We start from the raw sequence: 16723 nt of genomic DNA on the forward strand, positions 1-16723 counted from the left end.
GTTTATGAAGAATTACAAAAGAAAACTCATACGTCGTGATCACACGGCACAGTCACTTCCTGGTCTTCTTCTTTTAAATTACTGGTCCCTCTCAATATTCACAAAAGAAGAACAGATGGAAACGGGCATAAGTCGCATGTCTATTTTGCGCATTTTCAGAAAATTCGCTTAAAAATTTTAAACCAATTGGATGGAAGCCTGACTAGTGTCTCATCAGGAAGTGGAGTGGCTGGTGCAGACAACAGAACCTGGGGCTAAACACACAAGACTGTAGAGAAGATAATGGACTTCAGTAAACAACTCTCGCCACAGCTGCCCCTCATGCTGTCCATCTACCCTGTATCCACCGTCAAAAGACCTTCAAATTCCTGGGAATTACAATCTCTCAGGACCTAAGTCATGCTGTCCATCTACCCTGTATCCACCGTCAAAAGACCTTCAAATTCCTGGGAATTACAATCTCTCAGGACCTAAGTGGGATCTTAACACCATTCCTTTGTTCATACATCACAGGGTGGGTTGGTGCTACCACAAATTAGAACAAAATCCAACTGCAGTGGACATTTAGGTGCTGAGAAGATCATCGGTACCCTGTCTGCGTATTCTAGTGTTGATGATCACTATTCCACAACGCTGGACACTTTAAAGTACTCATTGACTCTCAGCATCATTTGCACAATCGTCATATCATAATCACTACACTACCTTCTGGCCACTTCAAATTGTGTGACAACTCGCTGCATCAAATACACAATTGTCATTGTACCATAATCACTGCACTACTGACACACTTTATTGACTCTATTGCCCTTGATTCTCCGCATCATTTGCATAGCTGCCACTGTTTGGTAGTACCACAATAGTGGTCATACTTAAATATACTTAAATAGATACTCTCTGCATCTAAGTGTGATGTCCTAAATGTTCCTATGAACATACTTTGTACAGTAGTTGCAACTCCAGTCGGACAAACTACGCTACGCCCCATTAAATAAGAGTCTGATATTCCTGTTTATTAAATCCATTTGTTCATTGACTTTACATTGCACCTTTGTTTCCATGTAGTAGAGAATTACAAGTTACAACTAAATGATCTATCAAATGTGAAACTTCAAAACCACCATGTTTGCTCTTATTACAGTCTCTCTCTCTCTCTCTCTCTCTCTCTCTCTCTCTCTCTCTCTCTCTCTCTCTCTCTCTCTCTCTCTAATCTCTCTTTTGTTAGACCAATGATCAATTATACTTAGGATAGAAACACATATTGGTAATATAAACTTATCTTTCCCATGTGTGTTAATTAATTTTAATATGTTGCAAATTTTATTTATATTGTACAGTATAGGATTATGTAGTTATTGATACAAACATTAATCAAAGGCAGAGATCTCCTACCATAGGGTCAAAACCTTTACCATAATACCTCACACTATATACAAATCTCATTGCAAGTTAACTTTACATTTTTACAACTTTAAATTTAGCATCTTTCTTTTAAAATGTTGAAAGCATTGTTAAATCAATTAATCGCCAATTTAAAAAAACAAAAAACTTTAAAGTGATAATTTATTTCTCTACATAATATTGTAAAGAAACTTAGAATTTTAGAAGTAATCCAACACTGATTAAGAGTAACAGTTCCACATATTAAACAAGTGTACAACAAACCAGCATCATTGGCATCGTCGAGCTTGGGAATGCCTTTGATCTTGCTGTGCTTCACAGATGAACACTTTTTATTCAGCTGTGTCTGAGCTTTGAACTTCACCCAGTTGAGTATACTCTCAACAATCCCACAATTGGTTGCCTGTGGATGACAAAGAGAAAATGTAAACTCAACCATATGTTTCTTTTCTTTTGTATGTTTACATGCAAGAAGCTAAAAGCAATTCAAAACTGTACTTACAGCCTTGATAAACTTGTCAGACAGAAGGCATTTGGATCCAAAGCTTTTTGTCTGGAGGGTCATGTTTTCTTTTGTCTGCGAGTCAAAGCTTGGATTCTCAATCAGTGCATTCACAAAAACCCAAACATGGTTCTTAACCTGCCGCACATTAATGAAAGATATGTATCACAGTTTGTTACATGAGTGAGTGAGAAATAAAATCGAATGGTTATGTTAAAATCATGTGTCACACCACCTGGAAAGGTTTGACAGACACTCCTGCCTTGTTTTTTTTCTTCACCACTTCAATTAGTTTGGACACTATTTGATCCACCACATAGTCAACGTGTCTACCTCCCTGGGGGGAAAAAAAAGTTACAAAAACCATTAATGTGCTAAATCAGGGACAGGCATTTGGATGGATGGATATGAGGCCACACACGTTCTACCAGATATATGACAAAAAGCATGCAAATGTCTGTTTTTTATTGAACCAATGTACATCATAGTATCTTAATATATTTCATGTTCAATGCATGTATAAAAGATCCAGCCTTCAAAAACAAAAGGTATGATTAATCAAAAAATAATCACACACTGTATTGTTTTTCCGGTGCAAAGAGATCTCATGCATACAAAATAACATTCAAGGGTGGCACAAAACTGCTGAACAGTGAACAGAAAACCAACAGTAAGTGCAGGAACTTGTTTTGTGCAATTTTTCACAAAAATCTAATTACTCAAAATTTTAATATTATTTATGTACTGTACTATGTTTTTCCTGCATGTAATTCAAAATCCGAAAAACAGTGTTTCCTTGTTTCTCGCGGGTTCATCTTTCGCGGATTTTTTACAGCGTGCTTTTTTCTTCTTCTTTTTTTACAGTGTAGGCACGCACCGCCGTCTGATGGCTTAGCGTGCCATGCGTCCACCAGCCACCCCACGGTTCACGCGGGCCCGTGCCGACCACAAGCGCTCGAGTGGAGTTTCGGGGGCACCGCGGCGCTGCGGTCCGGTGTTCAAAATGGGTTTATGTGTCCTGCCTAGTATCTTCATCATTAAAATTACGATTGTTTACCCCGAACAAGTCGTGGCCGTTTGAAAATCCTCTGTGTCCTGGAGGTCTTTGGGTGGCCGTGTCTCCCAAACCCTACGTCCGACCGGGGACATACGGGCATCCATGGATTTGTCTCGATAAGACCTTTCCAATGGTTTATGGCCCGTGGTTCCAGGACATTGCATTCCGGAGATAGAGAGCCGACAACGGCAGAATTTTTACCTGGGATGGGAACCATCGCCGGCAGTAACTTTTTGAAAATCCTCGATGTCTTGGAGGTCTTTGGGCGGGTGTATCTCCCCAACCCAACGTCCTACTGGGGACATACAGGCATCCACGGATTCGTCTCGACAAGACCCTTCGCTATACGACCTTGCCCGTCGCGTTCGGGACCTTGCGTTCCGGAGATAGAGGCCCGACCGTTTCCCCAATTTCATGCCCAGGAACGCTCCAGCGTGCGTCCGCCACTGCCCCATGGCTCACACCTAGATTATACCGCATGCGTCTGCATTGCAGATCCGCTCCGCCAATTTGTTTCCATTTCCAGCTTGTTCAAATTACACCAGCTGCGTATGCGCTATGGATCGACTGCGGACCAGCTCGCCATGCCGATACCGCCAGACGAATAGACCCACGCAGGCAGGCGCCGGCGACCAGCAGCAATGCGCTTCTGAGGCTCCTGGTTAAACTGGATTTCTCAGCCTCGTATCATCATCATTAAAATTAAGAGTGTCATTTCTAACAGCTGTTTTGATGTTGTTGTGTGTGTTTTTTATTTTTATAAGAATTCCCAGTTACCATGGCGACGCTATTCCCCAAAAAGTCCCAAAAAAAGTCCCATAGGAATGAATGGGAAACCGAAAGCGATCAACTCCAATCAAGCACCTTTTTCCAAGACACGCTGCGCGCGCATACGTTAACCGACCGATATGAAATTTAGCTCATTTTGTTGGAATTTTTGTCATCTTTAGCTCAGTGTCAAAAAAAAATTTAAGGAATGAAAGCGCTCCCCCCTGTGCGGGTTCAAAGACAGTGAGTGAAATAGCCTTTATCACATTGGTTTGTATTGCATGGGCTTGAGCGGACCAATTAAGAATCAGAGTGTAGACAGGGAAAAAATAGATTTCAAGTTTCACTTCAACTCGTCACCATGGCCACAATCTTTGCTCACTAGACATCAAATTCGCACATTTTGTCGCCACAAGTGTCTAGTTTGTGACAAACCTATTTTTATTTGGCTAAGGTGTCATTTAGTACCTTTATTTTCACTTTAAGCGAGGAGAAGTCGGACTATTTCGCCTCTTTTTCCATGTTAATTTCGGCGTTTTTCCCTCTTCATTTTCGATCAATCATAAGTTTTCAACCTGCTCTCATTTGGTCATTTTTCATCTGATTAAAAAACTGAGAACATGCTCGCGTTCCCCAAACCCTTGCCGTTCTAACGAGCCATTTCTGGAATCTGCATCTTTAACCGTTAAATCGTGAGAGGCTTTTGTTTGCGGTGTGCGTATCCTATAACAAAATCAATGGAATGTTGGTGCGTGACGTCTGTTGGTGCGTGAATGTGCATGTTTCTTAAAGGGGCAGTAATACTTTTAGTTGATTATGGTTAACTTCCACATTTCTTGAGCGATTTCAATGGTTTAAATTTTAAACTGTTCCGCTCATTTAAAAGAGTCAGCAGGCCTATTCAAAATTTCCGCGGAAATTTTTCTAATTTTTCAATTTATTATTATATCATCTTCCACAGACTTTTCCGCAAGAATGCGGCCCGTACCGGGACAAATGAGGTATCAAACGATGCGGCTCGATCTGACTCGCTGCGGCATTATTTTTCTAAGAATTCCCAGTTACCATGGCGACGCTATTCCCAAAAAACTCCCAAAAAAAGTCCCATAGGAATGAATGGGAAACCGAAAGAGATCAACTCCAATCAAGCACCTTTTTCCAAGACACGCTGCGCGCGCATACGTTAACCGTCCGATATGAATTTGAGCTCATTTTGTTGGAATTTTTCCCATCTTTAGCTCAGCGTCAAAAAAAAATTAAGGAATGAAAGCTCTCCCCCCTGTGCGGGTTCAGAGACAGTGAGCGAAGGGGTGAAAATAGCCTTTTTTGCATCGGCTTGAGCGGACTAATTAAGGTTTGAGTGGCGGGAACCAAAAAATCTATTTCCAAAAGTTTCACTTCAACTCGTCACCATGGCCACAATCTTTGCTCACTAGACATCAAATTCACACATTTTGTAGTGACAAGGGTCTGCTTTCTGACACACCTAGTTTTATTTGGCTAAGGTGTCATTTAGTACCTTTATTTTCACTTTAAGCGAGGAGAAGTCGGACTTGGGCGCCTATCTCCTCCATGTTAATTTCGCCGCCTTTGTTTCTTCATTTTGGTCATTTTTCATCCGATTAAAAAACTGAGAACATGCTCGCGTTCCCCAAACCCTTGCCGTTCTAACGAGCCATTTCTGGAATCTGCATCTTTAACCGTTAAGTCGTGAGAGGCTTTTGTTTGCAGTGTGCGTATCCTATACAAAATCAATGGAATGTTGGTGCGTGACGTCTCCCAACAAGTTACTCAAGTTAATCAAATGTGTATGCGTTCTTAAAGGGACAGTAAGATACTTTTCTTTGATGTTGATTATGGTTAACTTCCACATTTCTTGACCGATTTCAATGGTTTAAATTTTAAACTGTTCAGCTCATTGAAATGTTAGTTACAATCAAATGTGTGTGCGTGAATGTGCATGTTTCTTAAAGGGGCAGTAATACTTTGTTGATTATGGTTAACTTCCACATTTCTTGACCGATTTCAATGGTTTAAATTTTAAACTGTTCAGCTCATTTAAAAGAGTCAGCAGGCCCATTCAAAATTTCCGCGGAAATTTCTCTAGTTATTATTGTTATTCATTTTTTTAGGAAAACATACCGGCCCATAAAAAAATGGATCGATCACCGTTATATTTTTGTTTCTCAAATAAATGTTTTAGATATTAGTTTAATTCTATTTTGTTGTTGTTATTATTATTTATTTAAATAAGAGATAGTTTGTGAGAAAATGTTAACGCCTATAGGAGAAAAGTGCATTTATAAAGTGTGTGGTGAGGTGTTAGCTTTAAAACATATATGATAAATGAAAAAATATATAGTATAAACGAAAAAACATTTAGAATAAACGAAAAAATATATATACTGGGCTGTATAATAAGTAAATTAAAAACACATACTTTTAATGGAAAAAAATACAAAATTAAAAAAGAACATATATGATGAACGAAATAGAATTCATAATAAACTAAAAATCATACCAAAACGAAAAAATATATATAATTAACAAAACCCAAAAAATTATAAAAAATGAACACCGATTTCCATTATTGCAGATAGTTTTGGGAACGTAACACCCGCGATAAACGAGGGTCACTGTACTGCAATCGGCCGCCCTGGCTACTTAAGTTAAATTTTTACAAAAAGTTAATTTTGAAATGTAGGCAATTTGTTTATCCTGTTGGCATCGGGCCAAAACCTCGTAAGTCAAAATTTGGCAAATTTCATATTAAAATTTTTTTTTTATACAGGAAGTCCTCAAGTTACGTCGTACGCGATCTACGTCGTTTCGACTTTACGGCGCCCATGCCTTGTACATAGCACCTTCTTTTTTGTTAATTTGCCACAGTAATCATGCCATTTTAAGGTTATTTAAAGTTGTGTTGTTGTTACCTCCAGCAACGGACGTCCATCGAGCAGGTCGGCTCGCCATCAGGTTTGTCACATTTCTGTCCGTCAGCAATGAATGTCCGTGCGGAAACACAAAATATTGGTTCTGGCTTCTTCCGGGTCGCGCAAATATGTTTTTTAAAATTACTGTACAAAGTATTTTGAGGTAAATAATGTTTACAGTCGGAATTCACCGTTTAAGTCGATATTTACTAAATATTGACTTTAACGGTGAAATCCGACTTAAGTCGAATTTCGGGTTACATCGCCAGCGTAGGAACAGAACTCTGCCGTAACTTGAGGACTCCCTGTACTTTTGGTTAGTCCACACGTGGGTGTCATTTTTACTTATTATTGACCAATTTAAAGTGTTGAAAATGGCTTGTTCTCTTTGATGATGCAATAATAATGATTGAAAAAAATTGTCATTTTGAGGATCTCCTAAAAAGTGACTACTTTCATGTAAATAGTTGTTTGTCAAGAAATAAACCCTGTGATTGGCTGGCAACCAGTCCTGAGTAAACCCTGCCTGTAGCCAAACATCAGCTGGAATAGCTGCAGCTCACCTGTGAGTTTAGTGAGCAAAAATAGTAGGGGTGTTATAAAAAAATCGATTCGGCAATATATCGCGATATTACAGCGCGCAATTCACGAATCGATTCGATATGTGTCCGAATCGATTTTTAAACATCAATTTTTTTATGGGAATATTCAACAAAATGTCTTACTTAAGGTTAGGATTCACACATTAAGCATGGAAGAATGTTATATTAATGGAACATTAAGCCTTAATATTTTATTTCAGTGCTGTTTAAACATGAAAGAGACTGCAACCTGTTTGCTAAATGCAGTGGCTCAGTTATAAGCCTGAATTTTCAGATCAATAAATATATTTTCATACAAATCTAACAGTGTACATGTACAAGTTTACTGATTAGTATTTTCCAAATTTGAGTTAAAAAAAAGAAGAAGAAAATTCGCAAAAATCTATTTATAGATTTGTATCGGGATAAATCGGCATCGAATCGAATCGTGACCTATGAATCGTGATACAAATCGAATCGCCAGGTACTAGGCACTTCACACCCCTAAAAAGCAGTATAGAAAATGGATGGATCATTTAATTCGATATATTCAAAATAGAAAATTGGATTGTGTGAGGGGAAAAAATAAAGATATTATTTTAAGGCTATATCACACCCAGCCCTTTCCTAAAAACTAACTTTAAGACTGCTGGGGTACAATAACATTTAATCCAATCAGCAATACCATAGAAGATTAATAAATTAATAAACACACTTCAACATTTATAAATGCAAGTACTGTATATATGCTTTAGTTGACAAAGTACCACATTTGTTATAGAAATGTTTAAGCCACGCTGCTTTTAGGAATTTGGTTAAGTGTTTTATGCTAATACAGTATTGCTATGCATACCTTGGTGGTGGCGATGCTGTTGACAAAGCTGATTTGTTGGAATCCTTTCTCACTCATTGTGAGGCACACTTCCCATCGCTCATTTACAGTCTCATGCACCACCTTCAGGGCTACACCTGTCTCATCCAATTTGTCTTTCACATACAGATCCACATAGCTGCGGAAACCATTAACCTTGAGAGAGCAAAACAGGTATAATGGGTTTGACAGTAGTACTTTCCCATACAGCACAATTGTGTAATAGTGGCATTGTTTTGTCACTTATACAACAGTATAAAAGCATGGGGCCAACCTGACGGTTTTCCAATAAAAATGTCTCAAAAAAGTTGCGTAAGTATTCATAAAGGATGGTGGGGGGGCAGCTCTTGATCAATTGATTTATTAAAATGTGTATACTGCGTACATGATCTAATCTATCATTAACATTTATATCTTCACTATCTTATTGAACAAAGATAAAAGACCAATATGTTTTGGATGATAAGTTTTGTATCAACCAGGGGTGGGCAGTGTTTTAAGTGGAAACAAATAAGTGCTGGTACTCCCCTAATTCCACTATATATATATATATATATATATATATATATATATATATATATATATATAAATTGGTATAATTCTGGCCACTCATGGCCACAACAACATGGCAACAGGTCATATAATTAGGCTGTTACTGACATATTATGTTAATTTTTTGGGCCGAAAACACTTATTAGTGGGTGTTTTACGCCAAAGAACAAACTTCATTGTTTGCATCAACCATTCAGTGTATTATCTCAGTATTGTAAATCGTGACTTGCAGAAGTTTAAATTTCACAGCGATTGTTTTTTCTTGTGTGCTGTGCTTTCATTTCTGATTTCATGATGCAAAATTTATATTCACATTCTTACTGATGAAATTTGCATTTAGAGCTTCTCCCAAACTTATCTTATACTTATTGGTACAACTGTACACCAGACGCGGTGGTATTTTCGCTGGAAAGGAAGAAAATAATGTTAAAAGGGGAGTAGCACAGGTTATTATCATTTTTGATTTTAGATTTTTTTTTACATCCATGCTGTATCAGCCTGCAAATCCACCCCAGAGTCTGTGGTCTTTTTGAAGCTTTGAGCCAGGACAGCATAGCGTTTTTATTTCACTTTCTTAACTCAAGAGTTGCGGTTGTACACACGCGTTAGGATCTGCTTAGCATTGGGCTAGCCGCTAGCATCACGTTTACAGCGGTCGACTTGAATGACATTTACGCGCTTCTCTCGTCAAGCACAGATCTATACGTTAACTGGATAAGCGTGCACATGGTGATGTGATGAGCAAAGGAGTTCCATACTATATGTAAATCCGTGGATTAGCGGCGCTCACCAGAACAGCTTTTTGGGATCAGAAAACATGCATTGTCAAGCGTACCGGAACGCTGACAGTACATTCTTTGGACGTTGAGAAGTACCTGGACGCTCAAGGGAAATTTTTAGAAGTGCCAGAGCTCCGTACCGGTGCTTTCCGACCTACTTACAACACTGACTGGGGTGATTTTGATTTTGCAACCCTACTTCAATTGTCCAACTTTTAGAACTTGTCATGAATATCCCACCCATCGGCAGTTTCTATAAACTGGAAAATAGTAACAGGAAATCCCTGACAGAATGTGAGGGAAATTTAAAAGACTGAGACTTACAGGCAATTTTTTCCCATTCAGCGTGACTTTGACACCTTTGCAGGAACCAGCAATATCATATGCTCTGCGTGTAAGAAGAGCTACTGTATCCGTATCCAGTTTCTCCATCTTAAACTTAGATAGGTCTGGTTGGAAAGTCACACAGGTGAAATCATCTCCATCAAATAACTTGATCTTGGGCTCTGAAGTCTTGCTCATGTTGTTCTGCCATGTCTGGATGCAGAAAATTGTAACAATGCAGATAAAAATGAAGTTATTGTACACTGGAATCACATTTGTTGTATATGAAGGATATTTTCCCACCTGTTTGAAACTGTGTCTGTACTCCTTGCAGGCAGTTTCCACAGTGAATTTGGTACTGAAAATATTGCAAAGTTTGGCGCCATAGCCATTCCTCCCACCTGGGACCAAACACATTGAAATTTAGAAACATGAAAAATAAATTAAATAAAACCATTGATCAACTTTCTGAACTGAATGGCTGAAAGCCACTCTAACCCTGTGACCAACTAAGAGTTAAAATAAAAAAGATTAAAAACAACAACAATTAATTACATCATCAGAATATTCCTTTCGATCTGTAAAGTTTTTTTAAATTTTATTATTTTTTTAACAAAATCTGCCGTTGACATTGATTTAAACAGGAAGTCCCTCCCCTATAGTCACTTGATTGACAGGCCAAGAGAGAACTTTCGAGAGTCAAGTCAAGTCAACGGCAAGGTTAGACGAGGCCACCGCAGCAGAGAAAACAAACTCTCAGAATCAACGTTTAAAGTGAACAAAACCCTTCTTATACACATATAAATCAACAAAGACAGCTGCTGAAGACAGGAGTAGTGACCAGGAACCGGGCGAAACCATGTTCTTGATCATTTTTGGCTTCGATAAGCTAAAGCCAAGTTACCTTGCATACGCAGATGAGCTAATCGCTAAGATATGCTAAAGTTTTAAAAACGTTTATTGATGCCAAAGCTGGTTGTGTACATTTTTTAAAGTTATTGTGATGAAGGAAGCTTTTACATATGAGAATAAATATTACTGAAAGTGATGTTTTTGTATGTTTTGAAGCGTTCTAATATACAGTGCCATTGAATGCCATTAACAGTCATTTCTATTGCCTGTTACATAAATGTTTGAGTATAAACGAGCATCGCAGGCAGTTACATACTGCATAAGCTGTAATTAACTCTTTGACCGCCAAAAACATTTAATGACGTATGCTAAAGTCCGAATGAATACCGTCAATAACGTCAATTGACGTCAACTATGTGTTTTTTTTCTCAATGGGCAGTGTAACGTCTGTGCAGCGCTGCCTTGCCATTGGGGTTGTAAAATCCCCAAACACCCACTAACTATGGCCAACAGATGGCAGCATTGTATCTCTTTTCAGTGAGCTCCCAGTGTATGAAATGATAATGAAACAAGAGCTGTGATCTTACCACAGGATGGCGACTGGAAAGTTTTCCGATTGAGGCCTTAACCTTAAACATGTCTGCATTGTTAACTGTGTGATGAATTGTATCCATGACTGTGTGATGATTTGGATTTGTGACTGTGTTTTGGAGCTGCCCCCACTCTTCAGAGAGCAGTGTCTAAGTAACTAGGCAAAAAACAATAAAAAGGAGGAGGGCAGCAGAGTCTGGTTCAGAGTAGAATGGAGATTGCAAAGTCTCTGTCTGCTCTCCTCGTCAAGTAAAATAATATAACTCTCTTCTTTTCTGATTGTTGTCTATTAAATATTTCAGGTTGCCTAAACCTGACACTACGCCATCAAAGGAACCAATCACGAGCGATGTTATGACCCGCCATCTATGGCGCACAAGATTTGGAGGTGTGTGCGCAGCACCCAGCCACGAACTACGGCGTACTTAACGCGAGAGCAAACAGAGAAGTATAAACCAGGCTTTATCCTGGTCAAGTGATTGCGATGACGTATCCGGTGCGTAAATGACAGCCGCCTTCGTTCATTTGAATGGAAGTTTGCTGATGTAATTGGCAAGAAAAATTTAATCTTCTATCGCCAAATACGACGCCAATTCTGATCTGAGTAATCCTTTGCACGTCAGGTTTCATGTCATTCCATGTGGGGGTGGGGCGTGGCCTCTCCTAATGTGGGCTAAAGCGCGCCGAGCACACATGTAGCTCTCTTAATGTGGAAAAAATTATAATAAATAATTACACCCAATAGAAATACACTGTACTACACTGGACCTAAAACACACAATGTTTAAGGGGCAGAATGTCAGGAGCCATTTGAACTGTGTTGCCCTTGCACCTGTTCCCTGTTTTGATGGAACGCACTCGGTTAGCTGTTAGCAATGAGCTAGGTTGCTCCAGCAAGAGGTGTCCGTGGCACTCTCAAACCCGGTGAGAGCCAAGAGCCGAATGGACGCCGTCTTGTCAGTTGTAGTGACTCCAAGCCACTTAATCTTTAGATGTGAGGCATATTTTATTCAGCAACTCCAAAAAATAGCTCTTAAGTGTAACACACAGTCGTGCTTTTGGCTTGCTTGCCAGTAGAGCAGTGGCTCTGGCATGCAGTAAAACGGCATCACTTTACAATCAATGCGCATCCGAGAACTTAACAAAATAAAAGCATTCCACGTCGTTCAAATGAGTCATTACAACATAATTTAGTAATACATTTAATAATAATGCATATATTTGTGGGCACTGGTGTCAAGCTGTATTTTACAATTTTAAAAATGTGCCTGAAGTTCGCAAGTTACTTCATGTTAAAAATTAGATAGCTCTTAATATGAAAAGATACGAGAGAGGTTGGATGGGCGTCTAACATAAACTGCCCGCTTCCGGTCCCACCACAGTATTTTTAAAGAATTTAAGTCAGGATTTTAACTGGGCACATCCAGAACATGAATCTTGCTGTTCTTCAGACATTCCTTGGTTGTATTGCTGGAATGCTTTGGATTATTATTGTCATGTTGCATGATCCATCTTCTACCAGGCTGTAACTACGCAAAAAACGGCTTCAGGTTATGATTTCACAATATTCCTCTGAATTCTTGTTTCCCTGAACTATGTGGAGTTGTCCAGGTCCTGAGGATGAAAAGTCAGCCCAGAACTTAACATTCTCACCACCCTGCTTCACTGTAGGGAGAAGGTTCTTTTGCTGGTATGCAGTGTTTTTTTGTTTCTTTTCAATAAACATGAGTTTTAGTTGTGACCAAACAGTTCAATTTTGGACTCATCTGTCCACAGAATGGACTTCCAAAAAGCTTCAGGTTTGTCCAGTTACTCTCTGGCAAAGTTGAGATGCTCAGCTTTGTTCTTTTTTGTGAGCAGATGCTTCTACCTAGCAAGGCTTCCATGAAAGCCTTGTCGATCGACTTTTCTTCTGATTATTGAAGCATGCACATGTGTCCCAGATGCAGCAAAAGAGGTCTGCAAATCTCTTAATGTGATGCACAGGTTGGCTTTCACTTGAATTATCATTTGTCTTGTGGGTCTTGCTGATATTTTAGAAGGTCATCCATTTCTAGGCTGGATTGTAGTAATTTTCAGTGTTCTCTAGTTCACAGTGGAATGATGAAGCAAACTTTTTTTAGATGACTTTAGAGCTTTCCCCAGACAGATGTGCTGTCACTACCCACTTCCTGAAGTCCCCAGAGATTTATCTTCCTCTCAGCAAGACTGACCTGTATAGGTTCACCTGGGTAAGACTAAAGTGATGTGGTTATGTCTCTGTTTCAGTCAGTGATGCACAATCTTTTCGCTAAGCCTCTCCCATTTCAGTCGGCCCATTTCAGTGGTTAGTTTAGCTACCAATTTGTCCTACCTGATCCTACTTGACTGCTTGTTTTAAGCAATGCAGCTCAGGGTTCACTTACTTTTGCACCTATATGAATTGACCAAAAGCTCTTTCTAATTTAGCTTTGACTACACAATTGATGTTAAAAAATTTAAATGCTTTAAAATGCTAAACCTACACCTGTTATTTCATATAAAATGTAATGTTTCAGATTGTACAACAAAATCAGATTGAAACAATTGAAAAATCCAAATTGCTCAAGAGGTTCACAAACTTTTAAACAGCACTATATATATATATATATATATATGTGTGTGTGCGTGCGTGTCCAATACATAGTCACCGACCCCCACCTATCGACCCAACAGGCCTTTCGTGGGGCAAACGACCAGCAAGACAACGCAACCAAATGCTGAGGAGCGCTCGTTTTGCTAACTACAAGTTACTTTGATTCATTCATTTGCTCATTCATTCCGGGTTTTCATGAACCGCTTCACAATGGTGCACACGTGTGCCGTTCACGGGTGCAAAATTGGGCGAACAAAGATGTGAAATGAAACTTCTAGATCAGGGGTGCTCAAGTTCGGTCCTGGAGCCCCTATCCAGCTTGTTTTTCATGTTTCTCTCCACGAACACACCTGATTCATGATCAGGATCGTTATCAGGCTTCTGCAAAGCTTGCTGATTAGCTGACCATTAGATTCAGCTGTGCTGCAGGAGAGAAACATGTAAAACAGGCTGGATAGGGGCTCTCGAGGACCGAACTTGAGCACCCCTGTTCTAGATAGTATCACATGTCGTCATTTGCCCCACACTGTGTGGCGGTCCATAGAATGTCGAATGGGAACGGCAAAGAAGTGTCCAGAATTACAAAGATTCATCGAAAGGATTTCCAACCGACAAAGTCTACCAAAGTGTGTTCTGACTATTTTGATTAAGGTGTCATTATTAGATGGCAAAAATGCTTTTACCATAATGCAATTGTGATATATGTGAGCCGTTAGCCGTGGATAGCTCTGGCTAAAAATAGATTTGTGGTCAAGACTTTTGATTTTGAGATCTCTCCAAATACCCTCCTTAAGGTCTCTTATTTTCCTTTCCCAGCAGCCCAAAAGTTAAAATGTTGTCAACAATGAATGAATCAACAATGTTGTTGTTTTCATTGTAACATGCTAGCGCTAGTAGCTAGCGCAATCGGGGGAACTAGCTACTTGGTTTGAAAATAACCAGAGATTCTTCACCTCTAATTCACAATTGATAAATGCACATAGCAACCAATAAAATCAGACAGAAGAAGTAAGAATGTCCGTGTTTTGAGAGCCATCCTACCACAGAGCATACGTTTTCAAGTCGTCTGGTGCGTGCAGTATGGGCAAAAGTTTGAAATCCAATCGATTCCACTAACCAAACGTTTCAACGTGTACCGATGCAAAGAGTGCTAAATATTCTGCATATGTCTTGCGTACACAAGTAACGTTAGAGGAAGCTGGGGGTGACATTTATCAATAACAAAATAACATTCGGTGTAAACTCAATAGAAGCAAAGCTGACTTCACTGGAAATTTGCCCGACAATGAGTGGTGGGCTCGCGATCTTGTGACATCAGTAAATACTATGTATATATTGGGATTTCACAGACTTGTGGGGCCCACCCGTCCTTGCTGGGCCCCACAAGTTTTAGACCTCTTTTTGAAGGTCAAGACTTGGTTTAAGAGTTTTAGGTTTGAATTGGGTTATGGTTGAGATTAGGGTAAGGGATGGGGGTAGGCAATGTTGGTGCAGTTTGCTTACGCGCATCTACTGTATTTTATCCTGGTTGTTAGTGTAACAAATATTGCCCGTCACCCTAAATTTTTTTAATTTGCTTTTTTAAACACGGAATTCCCCCTGGGGAATGTGTGTGCGTGCCTTAACCCTGTGTTTTCTTAAACCAACCAGAGACAGTTAAAAAAGGAAAAGCTCTTTGAATTTCCCTCCAGCAGGGACTGGATTTCGTTTTTACAACCCACAGGAAACACATACCTCAGCGCTTACCGAGATCTAAAATTTGTTTAGCAAGCAAACTAGCGATAAAGACTTCTTATCAGTCCCCAGACCACTTTTATGGTCTGGTCTATCGACAGGAATCAGCCATGTGTTTTTGGAAACAACGGCCCTTGGAAGTTATACGGTACAACAGTCACTATCGGTACTATCCTCAAGAATCCTGCCGCTCGTAATTAATCTAATTCGGGACATAAACGGACTCTATGTACTTGACTGACATCAAGTGACTTCTGTTGTTTATCTTTGTACACAACCTGTATGTCTATCTCAAATGAATGATGTGTGATAACTTCTGCAGCCATCTAAGTTTAGCTAATTAGTAATCTTAGCGGATTCAATAACTTTATAATCGCGGTAATGTTTGAAATGTGTTCAGAATGAGAAATTAAGCATCTGGCTTGTCAATTCTCATCAAAAACTATCAAATCCCAAAAGCTTGGTCTCAGTCGACCAAGACTGCTTCAAGCGCAAGGAAGAGGCGGGACTACTACTCCGACCCCCTGGGACACAAGTTTAAAAGCCAGCGCGCGAAAGAACTTCCCCATCTTCTTCTCTCTTCTCCCTCTTTGCTCTTCTCTTCTCTTCTTGCCCCATGAACTTCTCCTGACCATCACGAGAGACGTGGTCGCCGAACACGCTGAGCGACCACGTAGCTTCCTTCTCTGAGCGCCCCAAAGCATGCATCACGCAAGCACTCGCAACCACACTGCGCGTCCCAAAACGCGCGTGTCTGTTCCTTCCGCTCTCTGAATCACACAGCGTCTCGCGGACCCGGTTCCACGATGGCTGTTAGGCACCGAGCCGCTGCGCGCCAGTGACCCATTTCTGCTCCAGCCGTGCGCCGAAGAGGCCCCGCAGCACCCAAACCAACTGACTGCGGCCTCAACTGCGCAAGCACATCACCACCAACTGGGACTCTGCCATCCAAGGACCTGCCGCGGCCTCCACACCACGCGCGCACCTCGCCACCAACCAGAGACATGCAGCGGCTTCTCAGTCGTGCGCCCATTACCATCAGCCAGAGACTCCAGTGCAGCATTCCAGCTGCGTGTGCGCCGACCGCCCAGATCGTTTTCAACTGAGTTTTCTTCAACTGAGGATCGCCGCTCACCGAGTCCCTCTCTCTCCCGTGCACCTGAA

At 40.2% G+C, this 16723-nt stretch overlaps 1 protein-coding gene across 5 annotated transcripts in view; it reads right to left on the minus strand.

The window, feature by feature from the left end:
- top2b (DNA topoisomerase II beta) overlaps positions 1-16723 on the minus strand; it is a 109950-nt gene that overhangs the window by 71791 nt on the left and 21436 nt on the right. For all 5 annotated transcript variants that reach the window (XM_086062037.1, XM_086062040.1, XM_086062039.1 and 2 more), the window contains 6 exons: positions 10072-10169; positions 9769-9981; positions 8096-8269; positions 2139-2240; positions 1904-2041; positions 1666-1804 (listed from right to left, as the gene is read on the minus strand). In XM_086062037.1, coding sequence (XP_085918163.1) covers positions 1666-1804; positions 1904-2041; positions 2139-2240; positions 8096-8269; positions 9769-9981; positions 10072-10169 — 864 coding nt within the window. The remainder of the gene's footprint in view (positions 1-1665; positions 1805-1903; positions 2042-2138; positions 2241-8095; positions 8270-9768; positions 9982-10071; positions 10170-16723) is intronic.

The sequence above is a fragment of the Leptonotus elevatus genome, chromosome 19 (assembly GCF_054856555.1).
Source record: "Leptonotus elevatus isolate MCC_2025b chromosome 19, RoL_Lele_1.0, whole genome shotgun sequence".
Classification (NCBI taxonomy): Eukaryota; Metazoa; Chordata; class Actinopteri; order Syngnathiformes; family Syngnathidae; genus Leptonotus; species Leptonotus elevatus.